General features: G+C 42.1%; 2 protein-coding genes across 5 annotated transcripts; one reads left to right on the plus strand and one right to left on the minus strand.

The window, feature by feature from the left end:
* Positions 1-3,389: 3,389 nt before the first annotated feature.
* On the minus strand, positions 3,390-27,385 carry LOC138969455 (uncharacterized). Of its 4 annotated transcripts, none has more exons than XM_070342242.1 (7): positions 24,837-25,047; positions 24,463-24,563; positions 23,822-24,025; positions 22,403-22,550; positions 9,639-9,764; positions 6,377-6,528; positions 3,390-3,610 (listed from the first exon to the last, which is right to left on the minus strand). In XM_070342242.1, exons 1-7 carry the CDS (start codon positions 25,030-25,032, stop codon positions 3,491-3,493), a joined length of 1,047 nt encoding a protein of 348 aa, XP_070198343.1. In that variant the 5' UTR covers positions 25,033-25,047; the 3' UTR covers positions 3,390-3,490. The 4 variants fall into 4 exon arrangements, with proteins under 4 accessions (XP_070198343.1, XP_070198342.1, XP_070198344.1 ...); XM_070342241.1 differs by having other exon boundaries at positions 9,639-9,769; positions 22,336-22,550; XM_070342243.1 differs by lacking the exons at positions 9,639-9,764; positions 22,403-22,550; positions 23,822-24,025; positions 24,463-24,563; positions 24,837-25,047 and adding exons at positions 25,726-25,935; positions 26,231-26,473; positions 27,171-27,373.
* On the plus strand, positions 9,664-12,047 carry LOC138969457 (uncharacterized). The gene is made up of 4 exons (XM_070342246.1): positions 9,664-9,787; positions 10,109-10,198; positions 10,442-10,532; positions 11,103-12,047. Exons 1-4 carry the CDS (start codon positions 9,755-9,757, stop codon positions 11,909-11,911), a joined length of 1,023 nt encoding a protein of 340 aa, XP_070198347.1. The 5' UTR covers positions 9,664-9,754; the 3' UTR covers positions 11,912-12,047.
* Positions 27,386-27,792: the final 407 nt, after the last annotated feature.

Below are 27,792 nucleotides of genomic sequence, written 5' to 3' on the forward strand. Positions count from 1 at the left end.
TGGGTTTCTGAGAGAGAGAGATAGATAGATAGATAGAGAAAGAGAGAGAGAGAGAGAGAGAGAGAGAGAGAGAGAGAGAGAGAGAGAGAGAGAGAGAGAGAGAGAGAGAGAAAGAGGGAGAGAGAGAGAGAGAGAGAGAGAGAGAGAGAGAGAGAGAGAGAGAGAGAGAGAGAGAGAGAGAGAGAGAGAGAGAGAGAGAGAGAGAGAGAGACATACAGAAACTGAAACTGAAACTGAAACTGAACTTTATTACCAAAGGATAGAGGTTTTAGGCAAAGCCTAATCTTACAACCTGTCCCTTATACAAACACTTAATACAGACGCACATAATATAGATAGTAAAATTGACAAGGTTATTGTTACTTACAGACGTACATAATGTAAATAGGAATAAGAAAAGGGAGAGAGAGAGAGAGAGAGAGAGAGAGAGAGAGAGAGAGAGAGAGAGAGAGAGAGAGAGAGAGAGAGAGAGAGAGAGAGAGAGAGAGGGGGAGGAGGAGGAAGAGAGAGAGAGTAGGAGAGAAAGGTCGAGCAATAAGATCCTCATGCTTTCAGACAGCTACTGATACAGAAAGCACACAGGGACAGACAGTCAAACAGACAGACAGACAGACAGACAGACAGACAGTAAAAGCTGACACATTATTAATGGGAAGTAATCTGCGCTGATAATATCAAAATACGCTACATTTGAAAGGGCCAAGTTTTCTCCCTTCGAGTTTTTGTCCCGTGGATTGGACTGACATAAAGGGGTAGCTTCGCAGATGTCGACGTGGAAGCGCCTTTGTGTGTGTGTGTGTGTATGTGTGTGTGTGTGTGTGTGTGTGCGTATGTGTGGGTAAGAGTGTGTGTGTGTGTGTGTGTGTGCGTGCGTGCGTGCGTGTGTGTGTGTATGTGTGTGTGTGTGCGTGCGTGCGTGCATGTGTGTGGGTGCGTGTTAGTGCGTGCGTGCGTGCGTGCGTGCGCGTGTGTGTGTGTGTGTGTGTGTGGGTGAGTGTGTGTGTGGGTGAGTGGGTGTGTGGGTGTGTTAGTGTGTGTGTGTGTGTCTGTGTGTACGTGTGTGTGCTCGCGCGTGTGTGTGCGTGCGTTAGTTTGTACGTGTGTGTGTGTCCATCCAGGTAGATGATGTTAAGCGTACACAAGCTTAAAGGTACATTCCTTCTCGTGTAAACAGTGTAGCTCATCATCTCAGATGTGGCCCCTGTAACACGAGAAAATTACTCCCACGAGATTGTTACTCCGGAGTAAACATTTCGTACGAAAATGTTACTCCCTTTACGAAAAAGCACTCCCCCAGTGCACGAAAAAATTACTCCCCAAGACAGGTGAGTTCCGAGTAAACATTTTGTACAAAAATGTTACTCCCCTGACGAATAAATAACGAATTAATTACTTCACCCCAACACAAGCAATTTAACTTCCCATGCCAGGTGTACGATTGTTTGTTGAAGAATCACTGCTGCAGGCTGAACAACCTTCAGGCTGGGGGAAGTACTCCAGCCTGCAAGACTGCAGTGCTGACGGTTTAACCAGGGCTCCCCACGGACGCCCGTCCTGGAGGGTCCCGGGACCCCCACTTTTAGTGTTTAGAGGGTCCCGGGACGCCCGCTTTTAGTGTTTAGGGGGTCCCGGGACCCCCACTTTTAGTGTTTAGAGGGTCCCGGGACGCCCGATTTTAGTGTTTAGAGGGTCCCGGGACCCCCACTTTTAGTGTTTAGAGGGTCCCGGGACGCCCGCTTTTAGTGTTTAGAGTGTCCCGGGACGCCCGCTTTTAGTGTTTAGAGGGTCCCGGGACGCCCACTTTTAGTGTTTAGAGGGTCCCGGGACGCCCACTTTTAGTGTTTAGAGGGTCCCGGGACGCCCGCTTTTAGTGTTTAGAGTGTCCCGGGACGCCCGCTTTTAGTGTTTAGAGGGTCCCGGGACGCCCACTTTTAGTGTTTAGAGGGTCCCGGGACGCCCACTTTTAGTGTTTAGAGGGTCCCGGGACGCCCACTTTTAGTGTTTAGAGGGTCCCGGGACGCCCACTTTTAGTGTTTAGAGGGTCCCGGGACGCCCACTTTTAGTGTTTAGAGGGTCCCGGGACGCCCACTTTTAGTGTTTACACAGAAACATATACATTCCTGTAAAAAAAAAGTATGATTACAATTATTTTGTTATGAATTAAGCTTGATTCATTTTCGGTTAATTAGAAGTGTTGTGTCTCATTAATACATATATCTTTTTTGTCGTGTTTATTGCAATTTTTTATTTTATTCATGTAACCCTAGGGGTTTTTGAAATAAATATTGACTTGACTTGACTTGTCACACTTTGACAATTCCGGTGTTTTTCGACCGACTTGCCTGAAGATACCATACCTATAGCATATCTGTGGGGAAAATGTATCGCTTGAAAAACGCGTTAGAACGCTTTAAATTGAAGTGTTGTACGTACGTTCAAACGCACTTTCTGTAATCAATTTGAGACAAAGCACAATGTGTCTAATACCTGCTATTCAGACTTGGTCGTGTGACAGACGTTTTCTTCCATACGAGATTACGTTGATTGTCTAACGAAGCCGTTAGGCTGAGTTAGACATCAGCTAATCGAGTGTGGAAGAAAACTCTGTCACACGACCAAGTCTGAATAGCATTTATGTCTCACAGCTTCAACAGAGGAGAGAACAAATACGTGTTGAGTGCTCACGCTTTGACAGACTTACCACACCAGCGATGATTGTAGAGAGATCTACTTTTTGACGGAAGTGACCGAACAACTACGAATGACGTCTCGGTATGTGTGAATGACGTCACAGTCACCGTCACAGTCTGTATCGTTTGAAGCATCGCATTCTTTATGACGTCTTTCCGTGTCTGCATGCGCGAAATGTTTGTTCTTTTCGGTATGTTTGTCTTCTCTGTTCATAACTCTGTCCTTCTAAATTCAGACTCGCATGCCTCATGGGCGAGCCACTTTCCAAGGGCAGCTAAATTTGCGTATGGAGTACTTTCGCCTGGGATGCCGTTCGCAATATTCTCAGCGTTGAAGAATTTGTAAAGAGAAGAAACGATAACAGCGGGAGAAATGAAAGCCATGTGTGCATTTTTAGGCTTTTGGAGGGGGACGATTTCGAGTTTGACTCCGTTCTTGCCATGCTCCAACACGTGTAACATACAATCTTGCACACGTTTGCTTGAGTAGTGGCAAAGAAGGAAAGCGTGTGACATCACATAATCAATCACTGTCACTGTCTGTAACAACAACAACGCTGTCTAACCAGGCCAACAAATTGCCCTTAAGTCGATAGTTATCGACAAAATAGTATGACAACATTTTTTTTCTTGACTTCAAGTTGTTTTTCCTCATCAGAAAAACCATACATCTCTCCATCATCATTGTTAACAAGACGATTATATTTTATGTTTTTATTTTCATCAGCCACCAAATTCTGCGAATCGATCCCCGAATGACGCATTGGGGCTGTGACGTTTTTCTACGTTGTGACGTATTTCTATGACCGCATGACGGCTTTCCCTTTGTCGTTGAGAGTAAAGCACTTGATGCCGAGCAACCTGAAGTAGATGAAATCTACTGTCTGCGCCGCTCCTTTCTGGGGGCCTCGGGTAACATTCTGAGACAGAGAATTAGGAAATAATGCCTAGTAGTAAGTAATGTAAGAGAAACAAGTAAACATGAAATGAGTAAATTCAAGATCAGTGTCTCAACTTGATGGAAGCTGTTTCAAGGTCCACGTAGAACACTTTGCATGCGCCGGAGAGAACCGTGGCAGTGTGTTGAAAATGAGATAACATCGTGGTGAATCCGTACATCCACAATTAAGTGGATCATCTTACAAGTACCCCTCGATCCACATTACTGTGTTCTAGATGATTGAACGTGTAGCAAAGACCTGAACGCGTACGTGTATATATTGCGTCACCTGTGACTCACTTTTTCTCTCCAATGTTCCAAATGCATACGTTGTTTTGCTCCCACCAAGACTGCAGATCTTGGTAAACGCGTGACATAAAAACTAGATTTGATGACGTTACTCGTACACGTTCCCCTACACGTGCTGAAAAGTGCCACATTTAGATCTTGCTATTGTCTCTGTCGACGCCCGTTTGCAACCGATTGCTCACCTTTATATAATAAACCGAGCCTAATTAGCGTCATCACCCAAACATTAGCCTTCAAATTCCCCAAACCTGTAGGGAAACCTTTTTGTGAACTGACGTCAGTGGCCTTAGGTGATTGAGCTATGCGTTTCAGTGTTATGGGAGTACCAACATTATGTCGTTCACGCTAGATGTGATTGATATTTGATTTTGCTTTCCTAACTGATACAAAGTGAACAGGACAATAAGTGCAGGTGTCCAGGGGTTGGCTTGGGCGTCGGTCATCGGTCTTTTGCCATGTTAAATTCGGAAAAGACCGACCAATCCGTCAACTGACCGATAGACATGCAGCAGAGTCAGTCAGCTCCGTCTTATTTTTGTCTGCTGTCTTGTTCTTTCTTTTTTTTTCCCTTCCTTACTTAATTGAAATAAATATGGTTATTGTGTCTTCAGACCTTGTATTCTTTTTCATGTAAGACCATTGGAAAATAAACAAGAAAGTGAAGAAATGAATTGAATGTTCCTCTCCTTTGTACATTGTAAACAACTTTCAGAAGTTTCTCCTCACTGCCGTAATGCACAATTGCGACAGTCCCGTGGTGGAAGGAAAGTCTTTTTTCTTGACTGATTGGTTTGCAAAATGACTGATTGATTCATGGCCGAGTCAGTCAATGGACCTCTAGTGTACAAAACCCAAGCCAATCCCTGGTTGTCAAGTTAACGCACCTCGAACAGTGAGATGGATACAGCGTAAAGCACACACACACACGAACGAAGCGGCTCGGGAAGCAACGATTCGGTTACGGACCCTCCATGCTCGAGAACTCATGAGTAACTTTAAAAATAAAACTCATTTGCACCCGTTAGTGCAGTCGGTAGCGCTCCGGACCGCTCGGTTTGGTCGAGTTCAAGTCCCGCGACAAGCAAAGAATTGTACCCGCATGCAATGTATCGTGAGAGTCACAATGACTGATAATGATGATTTGAATACACTGTTTGAAGGTATCGTGACAGTCACAGTGACTGATAATGATGATTTGAATACACTGTTTGAAGGTATCGTGACAGTCACAGTGACTGATAATGATGATTTGAATACACTGTTTGAAGGTATCGTGACAGTCACAGTGACTGATAATGATGATTTGAATACACGGTTACCAAACCCTTACCCTCATGCACTGTTTGAAGGTATCGTGACAGTCACAATGACTGATAATGATGATTTGAATACACTGTTTGAAGGTATCGTGACAGTCACAATGACTGATAATGATGATTTGAATACACTGTTTGAAGGTATCGTGACAGTCACAATGACTGATAATGATGATTTGAATACACGGTTACCAAACCATTACCCTCATGCACTGTTTGAAGGTATCGTGACAGTCACAATGACTGATAATGATGATTTGAATACACTGTTTGAAGGTATCGTGACAGTCACAATGACTGATAATGATGATTTGAATACACGGTTACCAAACCATTACCCTCATGCACTGTTTGAAGGTATCGTGACAGTCACAATGACTGATAATGATGATTTGAATACACTGTTTGAAGGTATCGTGACAGTCACAATGACTGATAATGATGATTTGAATACACTGTTTGAAGGTATCGTGACAGTCACAATGACTGATAATGATGATTTGAACACACTGTTTGAAGGTATCGTGACAGTCACAATGACTGATAATGATGATTTGAATACACTGTTTGAAGGTATCGTGACAGTCACAATGACTGATAATGATGATTTGAACACACTGTTTGAAGGTATCGTGACAGTCACAATGACTGATAATGATGATTTGAATACACTGTTTGAAGGTATCGTGACAGTCACAATGACTGATAATGATGATTTGAATACACTGTTTGAAGGTATCGTGACAGTCACAATGACTGATAATGATGATTTGAATACACTGTTTGAAGGTATCGTGACAGTCACAATGACTGATAATGATGATTTGAACACACTGTTTGAAGGTATCGTGACAGTCACAATGACTGATAATGATGATTTGAACACACTGTTTGAAGGTATCGTGACAGTCACAATGACTGATAATGATGATTTGAACACACTGTTTGAAGGTATCGTGACAGTCACAATGACTGATAATGATGATTTGAATACACTGTTTGAAGGTATCGTGACAGTCACAATGACTGATAATGATGATTTGAACACACTGTTTGAAGGTATCGTGACAGTCACAATGACTGATAATGATGATTTGAATACACGGTTACCAAACCCTTACCCTCATGCACTGTTTGAAAGTATCGTCACAGTCACAAAGGCTGATTGTCCAAATGTACCAGTTGAACTTTCCGTATTTGTACTTCGAGGGACTAATACTCGTGTCACAGTGGGCATGTGTCCGGCAGCACTCGTCCAGCAAGTCGTAGGTACCTGGAAGACAGTAGTTCAACACATTCAACATACTGACACATCAGCTAAAGCTTCGAGCGTAATGGAATGACACAACGAGCAGAAAGGGTCAAGGAGGGAGACTTCAAACTCATAAGTTAAGTCAAAATACGAGCGCATGTTTTCGCCCTTATGGAAGTGGAGAGGGGAGGGGAGGTGGTCGGGGGGGGGGGGGGGGGGGCTGGAGAGTCTGCAGTTTCAAGTTCAATGAGTAAACCCTTTCTCGTGAATAAAAGGTACCCAGACAGTGACTGCTCTGTTCTATCAGTGGAAAGGATTTTGACATGCACAATCGTATAGCAAATATCTACACACATCAAAACCGTACATATTGAGAATCCCCCCGCGGGTTAGGGGGAAGAATTTACCCGATGCTCCCCAGCATGTCGTAAGAGGCGACTAAAGGATTCTGTTTCTCCTGTTACCCTTGTTAAGTGTTTCTTGTATAGAATATAGTCAATGTTTGTACAGATTTTAGTCAAGCAGTATGTAAGAAATGTTAAGTCCTTTGTTCTGGAAACTTGCATTCTCCCAGTAAGGTCATATTGTACTACGTTGCAAGCCCCTGGAGCAATTTTTTTATTCGTGCTTTTGTGAACAAGAAACAATTAACAAGTGGCTCTATCCCATCCACCCCCCCCCCCCCCCCCCCCCCTTTCCCCGTCGCGATATAACCTTGAACGGTTGAAAACGACGTTAAACACCAAATAAAGAAAGAAAGAAAGAAAAGAGATATATATATCGAGATATCTTTTGTAGAGGTGTGCAGAAAGTATGTTACCAGTTTTATTATTGCATATATAGAGTTTCGAGAAATCCCAGCATACATTCAAATCTCACGCTGAAAACCGCCGCCTTATACATATTCACTGAAGTTAACATTTAGGTGTTTTTTTGGACTCTCCCGTATATAATCTAAGCTACTCACAAAAAGTTAAGGATCACTTGCACACAAATTCATAACTTTCCAAATAAGAAAGCCAATGCGTTGGCATTTGGCAAGCGTTTAATTCAATGCTTTAGTGATAACGATACAACATTTCCTTCAATTTTGAGCAATCGTTTGGTCTGTACATTTTATCAAAGTGTGTACGTATCGAAATTTAATTTCCCAAAGTCGTTGAAACCACAAGACATGGCATTCAGATGCTCCCAAAAGTTCAGTAATGCGTGTAACCGCCTTGGCACTCGATGCAGCGAGTCCTCATAGAGTTCACCAGGGTGGTGAAGATCCTCTGTGGAAGCGCCTGCCACTCAGCCTGCAGCATATGGTAGAGGTGCTGGACAACCCTGGGTGGGGGAGGTTGCTCCTCACTTTGCGATCCAACTCATCCCAGAGGTTCTCAATCGGGTTGAGATCGGGACTGCATGCTGGCCACTCCATTCTGTTGACTCCAGACTGCTGCAGGAAGTCGTTGACCACCCTTGCCCTGGTGGGGGCGAGCGTTGTCATCCTGGTGGACAGCCTGCGGTCCCATCTTCTGCAGTGTAGGCACAGCCAGCGGTCGAAGGATCTCATCCCGGTATCGGAGGCCAGTCAGGTTACCCTGTCCATGAAACAAGGGTGTTCTGTGGTGAAGGCTGAAGGCCCCCCAGACCATTACAGAACCTCCACCAAAGGCCACCTTTTTTTGGACAGTGGTGTCAATGTAGCGTTCCCCTTGGCGCCTCCAGACCCTCAGTCGGTCGTCGTTGTGGTTCAGGGTGAAGCGTGATTCATCACTGAACAGGACCTGGGACCATTGCTGACGTGTCCACCTCACGTGACGTCTTCAGAAGACGCGGCGTGCTGCCCTATGGGCTGGAGTTAAGCGTGGCCGTACAGCTGGGCGACGAAAACGGAGGTTAAACCCATGAAGGCGATTCCGTATGGTCTGCTGGCTGATGTTGATGTTAGTAGCCACCCTCCGCTGCCTTCGAATAATGCTGGAAGAGGCTGTTTTTGTTTGCAAGGGTAGTCGTTCAATGAGACGATCTTCACGTGGAGTTGTCTTCTTTGGTCGCCCAGGTCTGCGTCTTTCCTGGACCCTCCCAGTGACTGTGAAACGTTGAATCAGTCTGACAATGACCGAGATGGACACGTGAAGTCGCCTGGCCACTTCTCATTTTGGGACACCATCTTGGAACCATGCAACAGCTCGTCCCCTCTCAAACTCGTTCAATTTTCGTCGTGGAGGCATTGTCAGATAATGCCTTATACTGGTGGTATGTCTTCTCAAAAAGCCAAGCAAGTGACAGCATCTCACACATAAACAGCAGTGCTTGCTCATGCATAATGGTTTTTCCATGTGGCTTGTGCAATGTGTTCGGGATGAACGGTCCAAAACAAGGTCCTTTTTCGCAAGTTTCCGCTTTTTCTTTTGCTACCAAGCTCAGTAGTAGAAAATCCCGTGCAATTTTCCCACTAACACAACATCGCCCACTTACAGCTGAACAAGAATTCATAACACTTTGGTTTGACTGAGAAATAAATAACAGTAGCGAACTGATTTTATTGAGCACCTGTTTTCTCATAGTGATCCTTAACTTTTTGTGAGTAGTGTATATCACACCTTACTATTTGCGAAAGTTAAAAACAACTTAACGGCTTATTTCCTTACAACACTGAATTCAGGTCACACTATCTGGAAATGCCGTACCTTCTATAATTAACTTTTCAAAGGAGAGTAATATTTTCAACAAAATTTGAAGTAACAAGCGTGGTAAGAAAACTCTTCAGTTAACTTTGATAGACCTTAGTGTAAATAGTTTCAAAAAGTGAGACCACCATGTAACTGACACCGTGGTCCCGCACAGCCAAATAAGTTGAATGACCATTAAAAACCAGAACCAACCAACCAACCAATTTTCCGTACGTCTTTAGCTAAATTTCTACAAAGCTGGGTACTTGGTCCCTGAGTATTCAGAATAACAAGACAAATAAAAAAATAAACAAGAGGCGAAGCCATCAAGGCTCACGTAAGAAATCGACAAACAGTAACACACACACACACACACACACACACACACACACACACACACACACACACACACACACACACACACACACACACACACACACACACAGAAAGAGCATAGGTGAAACCACGGACCTCTATGCACTGGATAGCTGGCTCGCGCGCTCTCTCTTCTTTCTCCATGTGATGAGTTGGAAAATGTCAAGGTCATTTGCTGTCTGTATTCTTCACTTCCGGTCTGATTTGCCAACATGGATACCGCTACACTTGAACAGATCGTGGACGTAAGTAAAAGCTCAAATATATTGTGACAAACGTTTGGATATGTGTGAGTAGATTTGTATGGTGTTTTTTATTATCTTGCTGATTGTTTGGAATTCGTTTGGAGCTCTGTTCTTTTGTTTCCTTCACGTTTCACTCGTTTATCTACCGTACACTGACAGTGACAGACACAGTACTCAGTAGCCTGAGTAGGCCTTCAGCGAGTCCCCGTGCGAAAATGATTGTGGTAGATTGTGCATAGTTAGCACCTATTGCATAGAAGAAAACAGATTTTCTTTTATAAATCTAGTCATTTCTATGGTTTTCTTTCTTCTGTTTTTCAGGAAGAAGGTGAACTTTTTGATTTGGGCACAGCGCCCCAAACAAATGATTTGGTGTGCAGGATGCCTCAGCCTGCAAATGCAATGCCCAAGGTAATATTTTTAATTTAGTATTGATTGAAAAGACAAAACTACTGCCTGTTAACACTATGTAAGAATGAGGTTAGAGTAAACATCATTGTATTTCTTAAATTCTTTTAATTTGAACAAGTGCCTGAGTTCACATAAGAAAGATGTTGATAATGCAGCACAATTTATCATACAATGTATAGCTGTTACACTGCTCAACCATTCAATATATTTTATAATATTTGTTTTCATTTATGTTGTGTGCAGATAAGCCTGGAATTGGTGGAAAAGGCCTGTTCGTCTTTGGGGGACACCTGTATTTCTGTTTCTGCAAGGCCATTCTTCAAGACTGTATCAAGTGAGTTTTCAGCATTTTATATTATTTGATTTGTTAAGAAATTTACCCAGAAAAGTTTTGTATGAATCAAATTTAAATGGTATTCAAGATTGGGTACATCTATTTAGCTGATTGTTGGAGGGCGGGGGGGGGGGGGGGGTGAAAGGTGAGAGAGAGAGTGGGGGAGGGGGTGGGGGTGGTGAGAAAATGTATGTTTTATGTGATGACGTGTTCGATGTGTGCGTTTCATTTTGCTTTTTGTGCTGTCTGTTGTTCATTTTATTCTGCTTTATATGTGGGTTTTTTTTAATCTTAGACTGAGACCTCCAATGAAAAATGAGATGGGACGAATTAATAAGCCGCGAGGCTTAGGATTCCACAATCCAGTCCTACGACTAATACTTTATTCACCTGAACTTTTGTTTTTATCCGTGGTTTTTTTTTAAATCCTGCTTCTGTACTGTTGTATGCATGTTTTAGCGCTGAGAGCTTTTTTATTTTTGAATTGTATCGTGCGCTTTATAAAATAAATTATTATTATTAGTATGGTTTATAATTTATTGTGAGTGCGTTTTTTGTATATCTTTTTAGGGACTGCTGTATTGGAGAAGGTTGGATTCCTGAACAACTGCCTTGTTGCGAGGGGCAAGTTTTTGCACAGCTGCAGAGAGCAGGCGTGGGCAAAATATTACCATGCTTACACCCAGCATATGGGCGACGTGACAGAACTGACTGGGGCACCAGCCACATCAACATGGCTGTGCATGGGTGTGTTTGGAGATTTGCTGGACAAGGCCTACCCTCTGGCTCACGATACTGGAGACAGAGCCCGCCAGTGTTTTCAACTCCCAGAGGATACCAAAGACATTGTGTCTTACATCGGTGGCAGCATTGTCACCAAACTTAGGCGCAAAGCGGCAACTCTACAAGATAGTGATGACAAAGAGGCAATCCTAGATTGCCTTTCTGAACTCTGTGATCCTGATGGCAATGGTAAACAGAGTGGAAAGAGTGACTGTCGGTTGACAAAGACCTTGAATAGAGGGGGACTTGTCTTCCTGAAGACTTCAGCGCAACATTTTTTCCAGCTGCTTGAAGTTGAGGTCAAGAGAGCATGCAACACTGTGCATGGAAAGGCACACTTAAAGCTGACTGAATTTGTGGAAGAATGTGCAGCAGATGAGACACTGACATCTGCATTTCATTCAGCAACCTACATAGCATGCAATGAAGAACAGAAAGAGTTCATTTTTGCAAAAATAGTACAGTTGTACTACAAAATTCGTGTACACCATGAGTGCAAGCTGTTTATGGAGAGATTGAAGTGCAAAGCAAGCACTGTTGTTCAAAAGAAAGGTTTAAGAAAGACCCTGAAGGCCCAAAACTCTGTCTCTGAATAGTAATTTCTTGTCTATGATTTACTTTCTGTGTGTCCAAAATGATTGTTCTTATACTACTCCAAAAACGTTTAAGCGCTGTTAGAAAACTCACTATAAAATCCATATGAGCCATGTTTGAATGTGTATTCCCAGATTACCTGCCCTTTGCAAAACCCAATAGTCACCATAAATGACAGTTTATTTGTTGCTTTCGCTGTGTTCAGTTTTCTTATTGGGATGCAGGCTGGTCGGACGAAGACGTTTTACAGTATCTGTTTTTTTTGTCAGTGTCAATGTAGGCCCGTCGCGATATAACCTTGAATGGTTGAAAACGACGTTAAACACCAAATAAAGAAAGAAAGATGTCAATGTAGGGAATCTTTGAAGAACTTGGACAGGTTCAGTTAACTCTAACATCGTAACAACTATTTGCTATATATGTAGGCCAATGCTAAAAGTTATAGAGAAGCTGACTGCAATCTTATCTCCTTTAATTATAAACTAAACAAACCATCTCTGATGAAAAACAGAGGTGCACATTAACTTTTTTTGAGTGGAATATTTCTTCAATCAATGCTTTTACGGATTAATTCATGGTGCTAAATTGCTAAGTGATCATTATTCATGTTTCATTGTGTTCCAGTAGGAATTTCCAGGCAACATTCATTCGGGAAAAAAAGGGTCTTTGCACTTCAATCTCTCCATAAAAAACTTGGACTCATGGTTTAGTTTTGTTTTAAATAATAACTTTTATAGTGTTTGATAGAACCATGGTTAGTGTTTATTTGTTATGTTAATTTCTAAAAAGTGGAATGATGTTTTAGGCTGTTATTGTTATTATGTCTCAGGGTGGCTGCGTACAAGTGTGATCGTGTGAATGGTTTGTCGGATGACTATCTGTATCATAACACTCTTCTCTCATATATGTAAATACCCATCTCATATATTTGTCCATTGTTGTCTGCTTGTTATACGTTTGATTTACATATTCGTTTATTATGTCACAGTGGCAAACCAAATTTTCCTTTTTTGGGGAATAAAAGAATACTTTGACTTTGTAACATACAGAGAAAAAATAGGGACGGTAGGTGGGGTTGGTTTTTTTGCATCCATTTTTCAGCGTTACAAAGTCACAGAAACGGAAGTTAAACACGAGTGACGACCCTTTACTCCATGCTTTGAGTTTACCTCCTTTCTGTCGTCTGCTGTTTGAGCTCAAACAGCTCTTGAAATCTCCTTAATAAATAAAATTTGAGTGGTTTTTTGGGGGCTTTTTCATATATTTTTTTCCCCAGATGATCTCCCAAAAAGTTTAGGGTCGGTCAGGATACCGTAAACGGATCAAGTTTTGGGGGGCCTAATTATTTATAATGATACATGAAATGCCTTGAACATATTATGGCTTTGTCATGGTTGAAGGAAGGGTGTCTATTGAGCTATTTGATATCCATGCACAAGCTCAGTGCAGTGTTTGAGTGTGTCCCTTTTGAAATATGAACAAGAATAAGACAATGAATATTATATTTAAGCATAGTTTTTGTTTGTTTTGCATGCATGCAGTGTGCAAGAGTTACCTCGTCAGACAAGATGCTGAAGTTAGTAAAGAAAAAACCATGAATGTGCTTGTAGGTAATAAAATATCACTTTTTAATTCATGAATGCTAACAAAATGACTATACAATAACATGCATATAAAAGAAAAAGTGTGCATCTGCAGAAAACAACAGATCTAACATATAAGTCCATCTGTCACATTATGTGTGTACAATATGCACCAAAACATAACTGCTAGTGCTACCAGCCACATTTTCACACACACACACACACACACACACACACACACACACACACACACACACACACAAACACACACACACACACTTTCAACACAAAGTCAATGATGCACAATTATGTCCTATTACTAAGATTACAATCAACCAGCTACATTTTTCATTTCTTTTTTAAGTACAGTGAAGACAACTTATAGTGAACTCTCTTATTGTGAATTTCCTCTTGTAATGAACAGCTTTTTGTTTCCATTCAATTCACTATATGACATAAAGCATCCCATCCAATATTGTTACAGTGACCATTTTCCCCTGTGCCTTGGAATTCACAATAAAAGGATTCTACTGTCCTACTTTTTCAAACAAAATGATACAAAGCAAAAGAAGGTTTAGTTTTTCATTCCACCAGAAAAGTATGTAGTATAAACATATCCATCTAATCCAGTCATAGTTTTGAACAGTTACTGTACGTCCGTGCAGAGAATACTACCTTTGAAATGAAGAAAGGGTTCATACAAACAGGCACAAGTGTATTCAGTTTAACTTTGTTGAACAGGCAGTCATTAGGCCCAATACTAGTTCTTTTTTTGTTTCTTCTTTAATGGGCTGGTGGTGATTTGAACAACTGGTCGCTGAGCAGGGGCTCCATGAACATTGCCTCTTGGTGTGACTATCAATGCCAACTGGCGCTGCATGCGTAAGCTGTTTTCCTGGTGACCAAACTGGAGCAGGGTTGGGTTGTCAGCCGTTCTTCCCATGGCTCTGTGACGGCCAAAGTGTTCCTCAAGAGGGTCTTGACAGAACTTGTTGGCAAGGATGAACTTGACTCCATGGCCCAGGAGATAACGTGCAGCCCCAACAAAGCCATGCACAGTCATTACGAGGCCCTTGAATGTTTGGTGACTCAGAAACATTTTCTGGCGGTCTGCTTTTGTGTAGGTGATGTTGCCATCCTGCCTTCCCTCAACACTTGCCTTCCAATCTGCAAGGTAACCCAAGAATGTTGTCTGAAGGAAATCAAAGCGTGGATCGTTTATGTTACGGTATGGCAGGAGATCTGGCTTTCTTGTGCGATCTGCTTCAAAGAGATGTCTTGAATTTAGACAGTCAAAGAACTGATCCATGTGCAAAATCAGTTGTGCCGTCTCCCTGCTCTCATCTTGCCCGTACTCTTGCATGACTCTACCTACACTTTGACTCAGCACCTGGGCTGCCAAACGTACATTCATCTTTGAATGTGGAGTCAAAAAGATGTGATCGTGTCGCAATTTGGTGCGGCGGAGCTGGCGCTGTACATCTGCATTGTAGAGATCTCTGACGTGTTGCCACAGCAGGTAGCGGCCTTGGTTCCATAACAGACGCGTTCGGCCACCACTGGCTTCTAGATTGTTCCGGACTGTCTTGATGAGATGTGGCGGATCCGAAAGAAAAAAAACATGGCGGTCAGGGGCAAACAGGTTGAGCGCTTTAAAGCAAACACCCTCTTCGCCAGGCACTTGGTGTAGCTGACACAGGCGCTGGTTAGGCGATGCTTTGTCACTTGTGCTAGCGATGACCTTGAGACCACAAGCCTCAACAGCACCAATTGCAGTCCATAGCAATGGCATAAGCTCATCTGATGTTGCTCCCCTGGTGCCAAAATAACCCAGGCTCATCTTTAGGTCACAGCTGATGCCCACAACAAAGAAAACAAGTGCCTGTGTTGCCAATTTCTCTTCACAGTCAATGTCAAATGTCCAGTGATCTTTGTTGGCAAAGCCAACCAATTTACCAGTTCTTGGATCAAACACAAGGTCACTTTTCACTGACATTTCATCATGCAACAGCACAACAAATTTGTTTTCATCAGTCAATTTGTCAGCAACCTTTGTCAGGTCATCCATGACCACTTCACTGAATCCGCGTACACTTTCACACACTGTTGTGTACTCGCGGAGGGTAGAGGAACCAGGCAGTTTTAAAATGCCAGTCTTCCTAAGCGTGTCATACGCAGCAGGACTCTTGCTATGTAGCAGAATTGCCAGTCGTAGCATCATAGGGTGCCACCGCATGGCACCATTCTTCCTTCTGAAGGCTTTTTCCTGTTCATCCCAAAACATTTTTTGAAGAGAGTCCATTTTAGCACTGTCAACAGACAGTAAGTCTCTATGGAGGTCCGCAGACACAGGGACAGCAGAATTTTCAAGGCCACGTTGAAATGCTGCAAGCTTTTTCTGCAAAGTCTGCTTCTCCATACGCTCACGTTTGAACGCTGCCTTTAAGTGGACTTGGCTGATGCTGTGCAGGGGGTCGTTGGCCTTCACAGGCTGCAGGAGTCTATCCTCTTGTCTCTTCTTCCTCTCCTGGAGTTGGCGATCGGTGTTGAGGCAGAAGGTGCAACAGGAGTTCTGTTGCTCAGGAGTGTCACAAAGATGTGAGTAGCATATTTGTGAGGTGAAACCACGTCGTGTTTTTAACCTCCCTAAATGTTGTACAGGCGAGGGTAGCTGACCGGACTGGCGTTATTCACGTGTTTCGGGTGTTGCACGCAAAACTGGCTTAGCTTGATGTGAGTTGTGTTTGAGACATGTAGCTGGTCTGGGGTAAATAACGACACAGCGTGTGAGATTTCCAACCGGGAAGGTTGTTCAGCGTGTGTCAGACTTGTTCTGGGAACAAGTACTCTTTCAAGAGACGGGTCTCTTAAGGTAAATGATTTACTATGTTGTATATTATTGACGTTGGAATACATAGCTGGAGCGTAAAGGTTAGTGTGTATAAAGTGCACCCAATCTTAGTGTGAAGCGTTGAGAGAATTCATGATGTAATTGTTTCACGGTTTTTCATGGGGAATCTCTTGAACATAATTGCTACGCATTTATGTTATGTTTAAGACGGTCATGCTTTGTATGGGGAGTGTTATTCATTGATTAAGTGTTAGTTTGGATATTGAATCTGTACGGAATGTGAACGTGGAATGAACGAGAATGTATGAGTGGTACATGAACGTTTGGAAGAAGAGATGGTTTTAGAGAATGTTGTATTAAGACTTGGTTAAATTCTTTAGGAGTTTCCATGAGGGTTTTCCATGGCGTATAAGGGAGGGACCTTACACGAGAGAAGCGCTAGACGACGGTGGAAGCAAGGGACCACCTCTGCGCAGATGACTAGACGAGTGGAGTCTTCATCGAGACCGGTCGTAGCTGACGACGGTTGTTTCCGCTACGGGCGGAAGGGTTTCTCGGGGAGAAACCTGGAAGGTGTGTGTGGGCATCGTCCGTGAGATGTGTGTTGGCGTCTTCAGTGAAAGGTGCGTGTTGGCATCTTCAGTGGAAGGTGTGTGTTGGCATCTTCAGCGAAAGGTGTGTGTTAGCATCTCTGTGTGTTGGCATCCGATTTCATTATTCTACGACGATTCAGCGGGACAAGTAAGTGAACTGGCGACATGCAGTGAGCCGTGATACGAACTCGTGAGTGTCTGTTGGTACCTTCTTGTGTGCGTTAATCTATATTTGAGAAAGTATTGTTATAATATGTATTTACATGCCTTGAGTGAAAGCTGGAAGATTGTGCGAACTGTGTGTTGAAAAGTTGTTCGTATTGATGTATTTAAAGTGAAGAAGTATGTTGTTTTGGTTGAGGAAATAATGAGCCGGCATTCTCCCAAGTTCTGTTTTTGAAGTGTTTGGTGTGAAAGGGTAGAGACAGTGCAAAAGGGCAGAACACGCATAATAAATTCACATGCAAACCACTTCGTGACAGTGGTGACCCCGATTTAGCCCTAAATAGGTTTTTGTTTCTAAGGATAGATTTTTGTTGTAGTTAAAAAGCAGTTGCTTCCCTTTCATTGGAGAAATTGAGAAATTGAGAAAGAAGTGCCTTAGTGTAGCTAATTATACATACTTTGATACTTTGCGTATTGTAGTGTTTGTGTATGTGTATGTTATTGGACACCCCCTCTCCAGCTCTAGGGGTCTACGTAGTTGTATAGTTCGTACGTAGAGAGGGCCTTAGTTTCTGTTTGCTTCCTTTTCTGTGTAATTATTAACTATCTTTCTATCTAAATTCTAGCTCCCTTTCCTGTAAGTTTTTTTTAAAACTATTTTTCTTAGATTCTATCTTGGATTGATTGTTGTGTGTGATTGTTGTCGTTGAGGTGCAGGCTTATTTTAAATAAAATAGTGTAGGGTGTGCCATTTTTTTTTGTAAATTCTGAAATTTTGTAATTTTTTGGTTGGTCTCTGATATTTTTTTTAGTTGTGTACTCTGGCTTGAAAAGTGTTTTGTTTATTATTGTTATTGTTGTTCCTATTTGTAGTTGGATTAGTAATAGGGTGATTATCTCCCCTATACTAGTGTTTGATATTTAGTTGTTGGTTTGGGGAAAGTTTTGTGGGTTTTTTTTTAAATTTTTTTGTGGTTAGTAATAATTTGCAAACATTTGTACTTAGATAAATTTTTGGGTAAATTTTTTTTGTTTTTGTTGTCGTTGTGAAGATTTAAATTTTGTTTCGGTTTTGCTCTGGCGATTGATTTTCCTTAAAGGATCTGACGCTGGTTAGTGGTGTGTGGAATTGAATTTTTCATTTAAAGTGTGTTAATTGGGTTTGAGAAACTTTGACGTTTCTAGTTAATTGTTTGTTATTTTTTTGTTGTTGTTGATGTTCTAAGTTGTTAGTTTAAGTTTGACATTGATTGACAAGTGTTTGAAGCTGCTATTGATTGTTTAATTTGAAATTTTTCAAATTTAATTTTTTTTGGTGTGACTCTATTAAGTTTATTGTTTATTTTTGAGACTGGTTGTGTAAATAGTTAAGTAGTAAACAATTTGAGGATTGTTTTTAAAAAGGCACAAGATTTCTTTTAGTTTAGTATTTTATGATACTCTTTTGTGTGTGTTTAGTATTGCGAGAAACTGGTGTATGATACAACTTTTTGATACTTAAAACAATTTTGTGAACTTGTTACTTGAACCATTGTATTACTTTGAGATTACTTTGATATTGTGACGTTGTAAAGATGGCTGAGACTAGTGATACTGGTGGTAACACATATGCTGATTATATGGCATTGGGAGAGAAGCATGGGTTAAAGGCAGAAGCTTTGTTTAAGTTTGCCCAGGATCAGGTTGATAGAGAAGAGAGAAGTCAGGAAAGGGAAGCAAAGAAGGTACAAGCACAAGCTGAAGCTGAGGTTGAGGCAAAGAAGATAGAAGCTGAGGCCGAAGCAAAGAAACAGGAAACAGAAGTAAAGAAATTACAAATTGAGGCAAATAGGGAATTAGATGCAAAGAGGCTAGAAGCAGATACTGAAGCGAGGAAAATGGATTTGGAGTTTAAGAAAGCAGAAGCGCAGCAAAGTACAGGTGGAAATGCAGGTGGGAAATCAGGTCACAGCAGGCCCCAGTACCCAAAACTCCCCATGTTCAAGGAAGATAAAGATGACATTGACAGTTTTTTGTTCAGATTTGAAACGCATGCAAAGGCGAACAAATGGGATGATTCAGAGTGGGCTACGTACTTATCAGCTTATCTGGAGGGTGGAGCGTTGTCTTTGTTTCATTCATTGTTTTCAACGGGTACTTTGTCGTATGAAGACTTGAAGAAAGAGTTGCTGAAGAAGTTTCAGTGCACTCGAGATGGATTTCGTAAGAAATTTCGCAATACGAAGCCAGAGGCGAATGAAAGTTTTGGCACATACGTAACAAAGATGAAGCATTTGTTCAACCGTTGGTTGAGTTTGTCTGATATAGAAACCTCATATGAAGCATTGTTTGATTTTGTGTTATGTGAGCAGATTCTCAGCAGTGTATGCACTGATTTGTGGGTCTTTTTGAAAGAACGTGATTGTAACAATTCAAAAGACATTATTGCTAGCGCAGAAACGTACAAATCAGCCCATCCGAATAAATGTTTGGCCAAAAAGGAACAAGTAAATCTTTTGGGGACTGGAAACGTAGCTTTCAAACAGAATCGTGGATCAGGACAGTCGTACAATCGTGGTCAAGGTGATAGTGGCAGAAGACAAGATGGTATGGGCAGAAATACCAGGTTTCAAGGCAGAGGTGAGGATCGTAAGCGGGGTAGAAGAGGATGGCAGCAAGGATGTACTAGAGGTACAGGTGCTAAACAGCGGAATCAGGACACATGTTACAGATGTGGGGAATTGGGCCATTACGTTAGAGGCTGTGCAAAGGTTGCAAATTCAGCAAAGTCGGTAGCTGATTGTCAGGACGCTGGAGTGTTGGTAAGCTCGGCAGCAGTCGGGTCGTTGCCATTAGCGGAAGGTCTCGTTAATGGGAAGCAAGTTTCAGTACTGAGAGACACAGGAGCTAATGTAGCTGGGGTAAGGAAGTCGTTGGTCTTACCAAGCCAGTACATAAAGGGAGAGGTCCAAAAAGTGAAGGGTTTTAGTGGACGGAGTGATTTGTATCCATTGGCGGAAGTGGTTGTCGATACCCCATATTTTCAGGGAAAGTTGAAATGTTGTGTGCTCACAGACCCAGTCGCTGACCTAGTGATAGGTAATCTTCGGGGTGTGGTACCCAGAGTAGATTTATTCCTTGGGAATACGCAGGGTGTTGGATTGTGTGCTGATGTAAGTCACAAGAAAATCACTGAAGAGGTGGTACTTGAGAAGGTCGTGTGTGGTACGAGTAGGGCAAAAGCCAAAAAGAAACTGGAGGATTCCCCGGTGCCATTGAAAAATGTGGTTACTCCTGATTTGTCGGTTAACGAGGAGGATCTGAAAAGTTTGCTGAGAGAAGATGAGACATTGGAAGAGGTGTTGAGTGTGTCACGAGAGGATGAGAAGTATGCAGTTTGTGCAGAGAAAGTTGTTGATGTTGAGGAAGTAAGTAGTGGGTATCGCGAAGACATTCCACTGAGATCTGACTGGGGCAGTCATGATGTTTTCCCAAGTAAATGTGAAGAGGCAAAGGTTGCAGTGTTACCTGTGACTGAGGAGAGGAAAACGTTGCCGTTACCTACATTGCCTAAGGGGAAGGAAGAGACAATCGGAGACATTGTTTTTGATCCTGGTTTGACAGAGAGTCAAAAGGATGAGATGGAGCAGGTGTTTGGAAAGATGGTTGACATTTTCAAAACATGTGATGCGGTGGTGTCTTTAACGGCAAGAATTAGCATTCGAGGTTCATCCAATAGCATGAGACAGGAATACGTTGACAGACATTTTGTCCAGGTCATTCGTAGATCAGAGCATACCACAGGTTTATGGGATGTGTGGAAAAAGAAGGTTGTTTTGATCAAAAGAAAACTCAAGAATTTTCTTTTTTCCCCGGGAAGGGGGATGTCACAAAGATGTGAGTAGCATATTTGTGAGGTGAAACCACGTCGTGTTTTTAACCTCCCTAAATGTTGTACAGGCGAGGGTAGCTGACCGGACTGGCGTTATTCACGTGTTTCGGGTGTTGCACGCAAAACTGGCTTAGCTTGATGTGAGTTGTGTTTGAGACATGTAGCTGGTCTGGGGTAAATAACGACACAGCGTGTGAGATTTCCAACCGGGAAGGTTGTTCAGCGTGTGTCAGACTTGTTCTGGGAACAAGTACTCTTTCAAGAGACGGGTCTCTTAAGGTAAATGATTTACTATGTTGTATATTATTGACGTTGGAATACATAGCTGGAGCGTAAAGGTTAGTGTGTATAAAGTGCACCCAATCTTAGTGTGAAGCGTTGAGATAATTCATGATGTAATTGTTTCACGTTTTTTCCTGGGGAATCTCTTGAACATAATTGCTACGCATTTATGTTATGTTTAAGACGGTCATGCTTTGTATGGGGAGTGTTATTCATTGATTAAGTGTTAGTTTGGATATTGAATCTGTACGGAATGTGAACGTGGAATGAACGAGAATGTATGAGTGGTACATGAACGTTTGGAAGAAGAGATGGTTTTAGAGAATGTTGTATTAAGACTTGGTTAAATTCTTTAGGAGTTTCCATGAGGGTTTTCCATGGCGTATAAGGGAGGGACCTTACACGAGAGAAGCGCTAGACGACGGTGGAAGCAAGGGACCACCTCTGCGCAGATGACTAGACGAGTGGAGTCTTCATCGAGACCGGTCGTAGCTGACGACGGTTGTTTCCGCTACGGGCGGAAGGGTTTCTCGGGGAGAAACCTGGAAGGTGTGTGTGGGCATCGTCCGTGAGATGTGTGTTGGCGTCTTCAGTGAAAGGTGCGTGTTGGCATCTTCAGTGGAAGGTGTGTGTTGGCATCTTCAGCGAAAGGTGTGTGTTAGCATCTCTGTGTGTTGGCATCCGATTTCATTATTCTACGACGATTCAGCGGGACAAGTAAGTGAACTGGCGACATGCAGTGAGCCGTGATACGAACTCGTGAGTGTCTGTTGGTACCTTCTTGTGTGCGTTAATCTATATTTGAGAAAGTATTGTTATAATATGTATTTACATGCCTTGAGTGAAAGCTGGAAGATTGTGCGAACTGTGTGTTGAAAAGTTGTTCGTATTGATGTATTTAAAGTGAAGAAGTATGTTGTTTTGGTTGAGGAAATAATGAGCCGGCATTCTCCCAAGTTCTGTTTTTGAAGTGTTTGGTGTGAAAGGGTAGAGACAGTGCAAAAGGGCAGAACACGCATAATAAATTCACATGCAAACCACTTCGTGACAAGGAGGCAACAAATATCTGCAGTCGACAGACCTTACACATGAGGTATGTTTGACCTTGTTGTCTGCAGACAAATATTGATGATGTCTGAAAAACTTGCTTTTGTCATCAGGTGGTCCAGCAAATTCCTGCAAAGTGGGTTCTGTGACTCCCGTGCAATCAGTCATCTGAAGAAGGTCTGCAAGAAAGCTTTTCAGCCTCTTCTTTTCCAAATTCTGAGCGAGATGAGGCACAGGAAATCCTGACACCTGCACACAAACAATTAACAATAAATTAAAGGTTTCGTTAGCTGCTTACAATATGACGACAGTAGAATATAAAAAGGACACTCAAAAAAAGGGTAGGCAATTTTAATTTTTTTACCCCCCCCCCCCCCCCCCCCGTACAAAATTAAAGTTATTTCACAGGGAAATAAGTGAAATCAAAAGTTGAATGCAAGGAGTTGTCTGAATTCTTTCCTTTTCAACCGTGTGCAAAATGGTGACAATACAGATGAACAAAATTTGTTAATGTGTTATTATTATTATTATTATGGTGAGCTTATATAGCGCGAACCACAAGTGCTCTCCGCGCTTTACATATTAATTTCTGCCGTGTGAAATGGAATTTTTTACAGACAGACAGACAAACAGACATTTTTTACACACAATATATAACGCATTCACATCGACCAGCAAACCTCAAGCCTGTTAGGCGAATGTTCACCTTTCGCGGCCTTTATTCCAAGTCACACGGGTATTTGATGGACATTTTTATCTATGCCTATACAATTTTGCCAGGAAAGACCCTTTTGTCAATCGTGGGATCTTTAACGTGCACACCCCAATATAGTGTACACGAAGGGACCTCGGTTTTTCGTCTCATCCGAAAGACTAGCACTTGAACCCACCATCTAGGTTAGGAAAGGGGAGAGAAAATAGCGGCCTGACCCAGGGTCGAACACGCAACCTCTGGATTCCGAGCGCAAGTGCGTTACCACTCGGCCACCCATGTTGCGATGGGATTTTTTTCTTCGATTTCTAACATGTCAAACAAAGTTTATTTTCCAGCCAAAAATCTATGGAAGGTCGCGTAATTGTAGTAACACCTTTTTTTCTTCTTCGGGCTAAGCAGTAATCGCTCTATTTGATTATTATAATTAATTTCATTTTACACATTTTAGGTAACTGCAAAAACAGCAATTTTTTTCCTCCCAAAATGTACTCTTAAAATGAAATTGTATGTGCATATCACCAATGCAATTAATTGATAGCCAATGCTGAAAAAAAAAATACACATCAACTGATCAAGATCCAAAAAATTAAGTTTGAGCATAAAAGATTTCAGTAAATCAATGGAACACCCATAGCCATAAAAACAATTTCCAACCTACCTACCCTAACATTTGCTCCCTTGTCACTGTAACTACAGCTTTTTATTTTTTATGTTTTATGGTGTGTGTCTAAAGCTGCATGGAGACAGGAGTTTGTTCAATTAGCTGTTAATTTTAAGGTAAACAAGAACAAGTAGAAATAAATACCTTGACATGTGCAATCAGCCCCGTTTCTGTTGTTAGAGAGACAAAAATTCGCCACCCGGAGTCAGAAGGCAGGCCAATCATGTACACTGTTGCTGAATTTTCCTTGACAACCCAAGGTGGTGCCACTGCTGTAACATCTTTTGACAGGTCGCCAAAGTTTAAGTAGAACACCCGTTCAGGAACAGATGGGGGCTCACGTTCAGTCTAGAAAAGAAAGAACAACAACATAAATTAACCAATCCCATTGTAGTCTCTAAGCGCAGGGTTGCTTTGAAGTTGCTAAAAGTGGAACGCCCAACAACGCGACCCCACCGTGATTCAAACCCAACCCCTTCGATCATTAGTCCATTGCTCTACCAACTCAGCGAACACGGCTGTCTATACGACCCTAATAGTAATAGCAGTGGTACTATAATTTATAAACATTTATAATAAATTTCCCCAGTATATACCCACTACAACTATGATTTGGGGGTTATATACAATGCATGCTTTGCGAAAGCTAAAACATCTATATTAATCTTCAGAAAATAAACCAGCTATTTGTACTTGCAGGCTCTGAATTCTTAAGAAAAATAAACCAGCAATTGTACTTATAGGCTCTGAATTCTTCAGAAAATAAACCAGCTATTTGTACTTACAGGATCTGGTCTTGATGTCTTGGGTGTCACAATTGATTTAGTTGGCATCCAGTGTGTTGGCAAGCTGTCAGTCACCAAGCCAGTGCATTTTCCAGAAGGACCTATAAAACAGTAAATCAACACATACTCTATAACTTCAAAACAAGAAAAATTTACAAAACATTCAGTGCAACATTGACAGATACTGTTCGGCAAAATATTTGAATACTCATTTGAACTGAACTTCTGAAGACATGATGCACTGGTCTGATGCATTCCGCAATACTTTAGTTTTAACAAGTAACGATGTACAAGTGAAATGTTTCCTCAAATCGGTAAAGAAACTATCTTAGCAACAATATTCATGCGGCAAAAGAGTGAAAATGATAGCGTACCGTATTTCAAACAACTGGGCTCGAAATGCCTTGAACAAATCTTGGCTGTGTCAGGGTTGAACTTCTTGTCCACACGGTCGATCAAATGAATTAAGCGTTCTCGCCATTTATCTTGCTCAGGGGTCACGTTCTTCCTTGGAAGTGAACAAAAGGATAGTCCCCTACATTTTGCAGCAGTTGTATGGCAATCTACCATGCAACAATTCGCACCATTCTTTTTTTTTCTCTTTTGCTGAACGCACAAAACGTCATCTTCCATGTTGAAGTGGCAACCGGAAGTTTGGAATACACAGAGCAAGGGGATTGACCTAGAAAGCCACTTTTTCGACCTTGACCCCAAGTCAGCTATCCAGTGCATAGAGGTCCGTGGTGAAACTGTGCAAGAAAGCGAGACACTAGATCTAGATCTGTCTGTCTGCATGTAGCCTACTTACAGGGACACGACTGCCAACTAGTCTCGGCCCGCTCAAAATAATAATGACCGAGACTTTCAGTACTTCCTTCGCGTGACGTCTAACCCTCTTACGTCATAGTGTGACATCAATGTAATGTGACGTATTCAAATGTTAGAGTTTCTACCACAGACATACACACGCACGCACGCACGCACGCACGCACATACGCACATACGCACATACGCACGCACACACAGACAGACAAAGTTACGATCGCACTTACGTAGTAAAAATTTCGTGGAGGGAGTAATTTTTTCGTGCCTTGGGGAGTTCTTTTCTCGTACGAAAAGTGTACTCGGAGTAAGAATTTCGTACGAAATATTTACTCCGGAGTAAATTTTTCGTGGAGTAAAAATTTCGTGTTACACCGGCGTCTTACCCACTGGGACATTGCGTCCGTCAGATAACTGTTCAAACCCAAATGCTACGTGTACCTAGGTCATCGTAGTTGATGGCGGAGCCTCCAGACCCGCACCACTTTGTACCCGGGTAGATGGCCCACCCGCTTGACCACCAGGCACGCTTCTTCATGGCCACCCGGTGATGAGGGGGTGCCGGGGTGTTGGTCAAGTTGGCCAGTGTCTGAACGGCGTCTTTAGGACTGTTGCTGCAGTCCAGGAACAGTTTCATCACCTTCCCCGTATCTGCAACAACAACAACAGGCGTACATATATATGCACGAATAAGTCATAAATACGCACAACTCGTCAACAGAAAATAGTCCGGCGCGTTCTGGTTTGTTTGCCTTAGTATTTTCAAGGAAAAGCAATACCTCACAGTATGGACGTTCACCAAGCCCATATTATTACAAGCAAGGAATCGGCTTAAGCGAGAATTCCAAGCGGCAAGGGTGATCACCGCAGCACTCTGCCACATTACAATAGAAATGTTAAATATATTACATCCACATACAAACGAGGCTTGAAGCGCTCTACTCACCAACTTCCTTGGAGACAGCGTCCGAGTCGTTCAACAAGCCACTGATGATGGAAGAGATGTCCGCATCAACAGCGCTCTCATTGCGTTCACCGGCCATCGCAACGTTGGTGTGTTTGTCGGTGTAGCAGTTGACGTCAGTTGTGGAAATCTGGTACACTGTAAGTAGGTACCGCGTCCCGTCGGTGGCTTGTATCTGCTTGATGTCATCCGACATTGACGTCACTTTCATGTGAAGTTTCTCCGCTGAAAGTGAAAATGTTCCGAGTGTTGGGGTGAACAAAGATCGTATTGGACCGCTGTTTGTTTTTAATGATGAGCAAGTCGATCTGATGTCATTTACCAAATTGCTCACAAAAGTAAGCGTGAAGAATATGAACAACAGAACGTGAGAGTTTTTCAACCAGAGGTCAAACAACACACAGAAGTAAGCGTACTTAATATGGACAACAGAACGTGAGAGTTTTTCAACCAGAGGTCAAACAACACACAAAAGTAAGCGTACTTAATATGGACAACAGTATGTGAGAGTTATTCAAGCAAAGATCAAATTACACACGGAAGTAAGCACTCTAAATATAGACAATTGTATGTGAGAGATATACTCTCAACCACAGATCAAATAACACACAGAAGTAAGTGCTCTGAATAGAGACAACAGTACGTGAGAGCTGTGCGGGACCAGTCTCCAAGCACTTGGACAATAAGAAGCATTACAATAAACAAACTTATTTCATCATCAATAAGTAAATAAATAAATAAATAAATAAATAGAGAGAGAAATTTGGTGTGAGAGTCAGCATATCTGTCATTTCCATGTCACATTCTCTCAGATGCCACAATAATTGTGCGATGTTACGTTACTCTCGCTTCCTTTTGTTTTCTCTATTTAGACCGCTTACTTTCCATTGTGTTTCAGATCATTGGTGTCGATTCTACTTACTTTCCTTGTCATCTTTTCCTTTTGCCAATACTGCAAGCGATCTGACGCTGAGCAGCGCTACTGCAAAGACGAAAAAGAAGCGGCACTGCATCGTCGCTTGTTTTGATCTGCCTGCCGTCAGTTCTCAGAGTGCAGAGTCCGCTATGTGACCGAACGATCGCTTTTATAGTTTATGCAAAAAACGATCGCTTTTATGGTTTATGCACAAAACGATCGCTTTATGATTAGTTGTTATGATTAAAACACCCACAATTTTAACATGGAGCCGCACATCCAGTTATGACGCTTATTTTATATTACGACAGCTGCATGTGTGGGCGGAACAAATCTCAATTTCATCAATATTTGTGAGACGACCGATGAGAGCTGTCATGTTTTCGAGGGTCTCAATAACAAAATGTATCTATAGAGGTACGAATCGTATTTCGCTTTCAACCCGCTGTGACCTTCGAGCACGTGTCATTTAAATGGCATGAGTGTAGAACTTAGCGATTGTAATTCCATTTTTGACATGTAGGTTGTTTGTCAAAATTATGTCATGCTTCATTACACCCCCGGTATAGGGGTGTGTATAGGTTTCACTCGATGTGTTTGTTTGTTTGTTTGTTTGTTTGTTTGTGTT

The sequence above is a fragment of the Littorina saxatilis genome, linkage group LG6, assembly GCF_037325665.1.
Source record: "Littorina saxatilis isolate snail1 linkage group LG6, US_GU_Lsax_2.0, whole genome shotgun sequence".
NCBI lineage: Eukaryota > Metazoa > Mollusca > Gastropoda > Littorinimorpha > Littorinidae > Littorina > Littorina saxatilis.